This window comes from Thalia democratica, chromosome 6 (genome assembly GCF_965202585.1).
Source record: "Thalia democratica chromosome 6, ktThaDemo2.hap1.1, whole genome shotgun sequence".
NCBI lineage: Eukaryota > Metazoa > Chordata > Thaliacea > Salpida > Salpidae > Thalia > Thalia democratica.
Genome location: NC_139170.1, coordinates 9,719,838 through 9,724,916, shown reverse-complemented (window position 1 = coordinate 9,724,916; position 5,079 = coordinate 9,719,838). Strand labels below are relative to the sequence as shown.

General features: G+C 23.7%; 1 protein-coding gene across 1 annotated transcript; it reads left to right on the top strand.

Annotated features, from left to right (window-relative positions):
- Positions 1–1,113: 1,113 nt before the first annotated feature.
- Positions 1,114–4,860, top strand: LOC145838240 (putative ribosomal protein eL39-like 5; the record flags this gene model as incomplete). The annotated part of the gene is made up of 2 exons (XM_082945802.1): positions 1,114–1,235; positions 4,717–4,860. Coding segments are annotated over 2 exons (171 nt in total), but the record flags the coding sequence as incomplete, so codon positions are not given.
- Positions 4,861–5,079: the final 219 nt, after the last annotated feature.

Below are 5,079 nucleotides of genomic sequence, written 5' to 3'. Positions count from 1 at the left end.
TTATTGAATTTTTCACACTAAATTTTGTGATAATAATATTAACACAAAATTTTCTCATTACAAAGTTGTATTTGATAAATTTTTAAAAACATAAACTTACAGAACTAAAATGTAATTGTGTTTCTCAACTTAATCATTTAGAAAAGTTATATATAACACTGGTTGAAAATTATACTCTCAAAGATTTAAATTTGAAAGGACAGAGATAATATTGTATGTTTTGGTTTTAAGAAAACAAATAGAGAGATCTCAACTACTGGAGGAGATTTAATGAATTAAGGATAGAGATAATGTTTACCCACATCATTGTTATTAGATACTTAGTAAAGTCTTTAAAAATATCCATAGAATATTCACTTTTTTAGCATACTTTGTATATTTTTTAGCATACTTTGTATATAAGCTAATAGTTGAGCAAAATAGTTAATTTTAAACATGTGTTTGCTATGTATTTGAAGTTAGCGTAATACTATAACTTTAATTTTTTGCCCTTATCATTTAATATGATTTGAAATAAGTTTTATTGGCCCTAACTATTATTGGCCCTACTAATGATTGAACATATTGCAGACTTGCATTTAAACCCTAGAATACATTTCTGAGTAACATATGGCATCCCTAGGCTATTTTATAATGAAATGGAAACATTGAAATCACAACTTGGATCTGCTTAAACAAATTTTTGAAAAATAAAAATAAATTCGAACAAAAATAATAACCATCCCACAAATAAATGTCTATTATTTACTTTTATGTTGCTGATTACTTAACCTTTGGTAATATCAAATATCATATAAGTTTAAAATATATTTTCAGTATAAAACAATTTATAAAAAAAGTATCAAGTTTTAACTTATGGCAATAACTGTTAAAATACGTAAATATTCTTAATTTATGACTTATACTCATAATTCACTGAAATTAATTTTAAAATATTTGTTTATTATGTATTGTCAGATACTAATGTCAATTATCATTATATAAACTAAAAATATACAACCCATGATTGATTAAATTTGAGTCTGGAATCAAAATGAAGACTATATATTTGCTACTTCTGATGGTTGTAAAATTCAACAAACACTCAAAGGTCTTTTTATATAAAGTATCTAAAAACAATTTATATTGCAGGCAGCCAACAAGACCTTCAAAATCAAGCAGCATCTTGCTAAGAAGAAGAAGCAGAACAGGCCTCTTCCCCAGTGGTTCAGAATGAAGACTGGAAACAAACTGAAGTATGTAGTTTTGTTTTAATATAAAAAAAAATATTTTTAGACTCAAAATTTATTTTTATTGCCAAACAATCATGCATTTTGGACATATATAGTATATAATTCATCACATTCTTGCACATCTTGCACAATATTTTAACTTTAAACTATATCAGTAAACCTTGTTACTTCTGATTTTATTTCATAAAATTTAGGGCATTAAAGACTTTAGTCTAGGTTTTATTTGAAGAACTCAACTATCCACTCAAAAAAGTCAAGTTATTTAAAAAAATACAAGTTATGTAAATAACAAAAGATTATAAAATCATTTTTAAATATGCAAACTTATAAAGAGCATTAACAAGAGTCAATAAAAACCAATTTTATGATACTCTCTTAGTTTACTCAACTTTTATTTGATAAATATTTCAATAAAAAATAATTTATGATATTTTTTTAAGTTTCTGACACCAAAAAGTTAACATACAAGGGAGTACAGTCAGTAGATTAATGTAAGATTTTTTTAGATTTTAAAAAAAAGTACCCTTTATGGCCTTAACTGATTTTGCTATTTTAACTTGTGATGTTATGTTATTTTATTGATTAAAAAAAGAAACTGAATATTAATTTAGTTTATTTTTTAAATTTCCTAACTTGTTTTAGTATTTTTAAAACAATAAAACAACATTAGTTTTATAACACATGTTATAAGTTGAAATCAAGTACTTGATAAAACATTAACTGTTGTGATGACATGATTTATTAGTAGTAGGAGAATAAAAAGGTTACTCAGTAAAAAAAAAATATATACTGATAAGTGTGCAGAGATTTGACTTAAATTAACAAAGTTTTTAAATGTAGGTATATTATTTTAGTAAAGTATTTAAATAAGTCCACCCTGAAAAGGAGGTGGAACTGAAAAATAATTACATACCATATATAAGTTAAATAAAAAATGCTCATTTGTCATTATCTCCCATATATATTTTTTAATGGATAACTTAAGTTATGTAGGAAATATATATTTTATTATACTTGAAATATGCTGTTGATTTTAAATTTATTGTACTCAAGCTTGATATCAGGTATTAGTCTTAAGATTAAATTTTAAATTATTACAATTGTCCAGTAGAATGTTAGAAGATTGTTTGCAAAAAATAATGAATTTTGAGTCTCAAAATAAATAAGTGTGTTAATTCAGTTGTTGATCAACCTATGATGGATATATAACCAAGTCTTACACATAATGAAGACAATATTTGCTACTTCTGAGGTTGATCACCAACTCTTTTTATAATTTAATCATTATTCTGACATAGTAAATATTAAATAGGTTATCTTAACTCCTAATTTTAACACTTAAAAACTATCAACTTTTTGTAACAAAATCTTACTAAGTTTTTGAAGCTGTTTTTAAGGTTTATTCAAACAACCAAGAACAAAGCTTGTAATTATTTTAAGATAAAATTTTTATGCTACAATTAATGTTATAGTGACAAATATTTTACTTTTATAAGTTGATTGTTTTCAGCTAATAAAGGCTACATTCTAGTCTTATTCCATATGTTTGTATCATTTAAGGGTTGCTAACAAACCTGGATTTTAACAATTCTAAAAAAAAAACTAGAATTAAAAAATTGGAAAACTGGAGTTATGAAAACTATTTACATGTTAAGTAGTATACTTTTAATTTAAAACATTGAAATCTATCATGTTAGTAAATTTTTTTAATACTAAATTTTTATTGATTAAAAACTCAATTTAAGTAGCTTTACAAATTTTTTAATATTGTTTTTAACAAATAGTTTTTAACATTAAACTCGAATTTGTAATACATCTAAAAAATTATACTTTAAGAGGTTTGAAAGAAATTCATTAAAAGTAGGAGAAATTTGTTGAAAACCTTTAGCAACTCTGATTATTTTAAACAAAAAAAAAACTATTTTCCTTACACAACTATTTACATAACATTAAGATCAAATGACAGTAATTTAATCTAAATTTTATTTATATTACCAAAATTAATTGAAACACCTTGAGTGTTTATAGTTTTATTGAATCTATTCAAATAGCTTTTATCATTAACCTTTTGTTTAATATCTAGCTGAACTTAAAATATTCAAATAAATTAAAATATGTAATTTTATGATATTGTTTGATAACTATTTAAACTAAATTGATAAATTATTTGCCCCAATAAATTTATTAACAAGTTTAAAATACATGTAAAAGTCTATTATAAAACTGTTAATAAATTTGAATATTTACAATTTTTAAAACATTTGTTTTAAAAGAGTAACTAAAAATTTACATTTGTTGTGCAACTGAATTGATAATTGGTAAACTCATATTATGACTTAAATACTTTGTTGCTGACTGTCATTTATTGACATGAATGTCATTCAAGTTCTATAATCAAAAAAAGTTACATAAATTAACTAAGTAGTTCAAATGTGATGCAATTAAAAATGTTGCCCTAGAAGTTATGCCCTCAAAGTCATATTGTACCCAATAAATTTTTATAACATTAAAAATAATGCCAAGTTTTTATACTGACTATGTGTGGTGGTAAATTAAAAAATTATTATTTAACTTTTGAGATATTATTAAAAATACAAACGTGTGGACTGCAAATTTTAAGGGTCAATTTTCTTGGAAATTTAAAAAATCACTAAAAATATATTTTCTCCTTTATTTTTTGTAGCTAGAGACCTCAAACTTTGAGGAAATAGTTTAAAAGACTTTAAATGTTGGAATTTAAAAAATATTAAAAAATTAAAATTTTAGATTAAAAGAAGGTAGTTTTTTTGAACAAACATGTTTTTTAAAATTCAAAAAATCCTGCATTGAATCTTTTATAGATTTAATTATACACTTTCTGTGAAAATTTAAAGAAGGTTGCGTAAGAAATGAAGGAGAAGATAGATTTTTAGTGAAATGGTCTTTTTTCGCGTTTTTAGTTTGCACCTTCCATTAGGAACCTATTGAGGTCACCAACTATGATAACTCATATCTCAAAAATTCCTCTGAATTTATTCAAGCGGTTAAAAATGTCTGATAGATCAGAAAGAACTCTATTGAATAAGATCAACTTGTAAAAATCAATGTGGACCCCCTATGCCCTTAACTGGTTTTATTATGGCTTAAAAACATAGTTTTACAATAATTAGCTTAAAATTTAATTAACAATTAATATTTAAACGTTTTACGTAAGGTTATATAATAATATTATAAATACATCTTTTTTATTAAAGTAATGTAGTGTAATTAAAGTTGAAATTAATTTTTTATTTAATAAACAGCAATTTATATTTCATAGTAGGTTTACCCCTAATATTTAATAGTAAGTTTATCATTTATGTAGTACTAAGTCAATATTTATTTAGAAGGTTGGCATTGTTATAGAAAAACCAAGTAATTATACATTTTTTTCGTTGAAACCTAATCAGGAGTGTCTATTGATTTCCTTATTTAAGTAAATTCTAAATAAAAAATGTTAACACAGGTACAACGCCAAGAGACGTCACTGGAGGAGGACCAAGCTCGGATTGTAAACTGCTGGAACTACGCAGCTGTCCCAACGATGTTTCAACCCATATAGTTTAATGTTTTCTAGTTGAATGTCTTGGTAATAAACGTCTTTTCTTAGTACACCTTGTCTTTTTTTATTATTGTTTTTCATGTTAATTGAGTGCATTTAAATATGTAGGGTTTTATTGATAAGATATATTAGTGTAATTTGGTTGTAGTATAAGGTGTAATGATAAAAAAAATATTATCTCAGAAATACCTACATTTTTTTAGTTAAAATAAATAATATGTTTTTATATTTAAAGTTCAAATTAAATACTTACTTGAGAATTTTTAA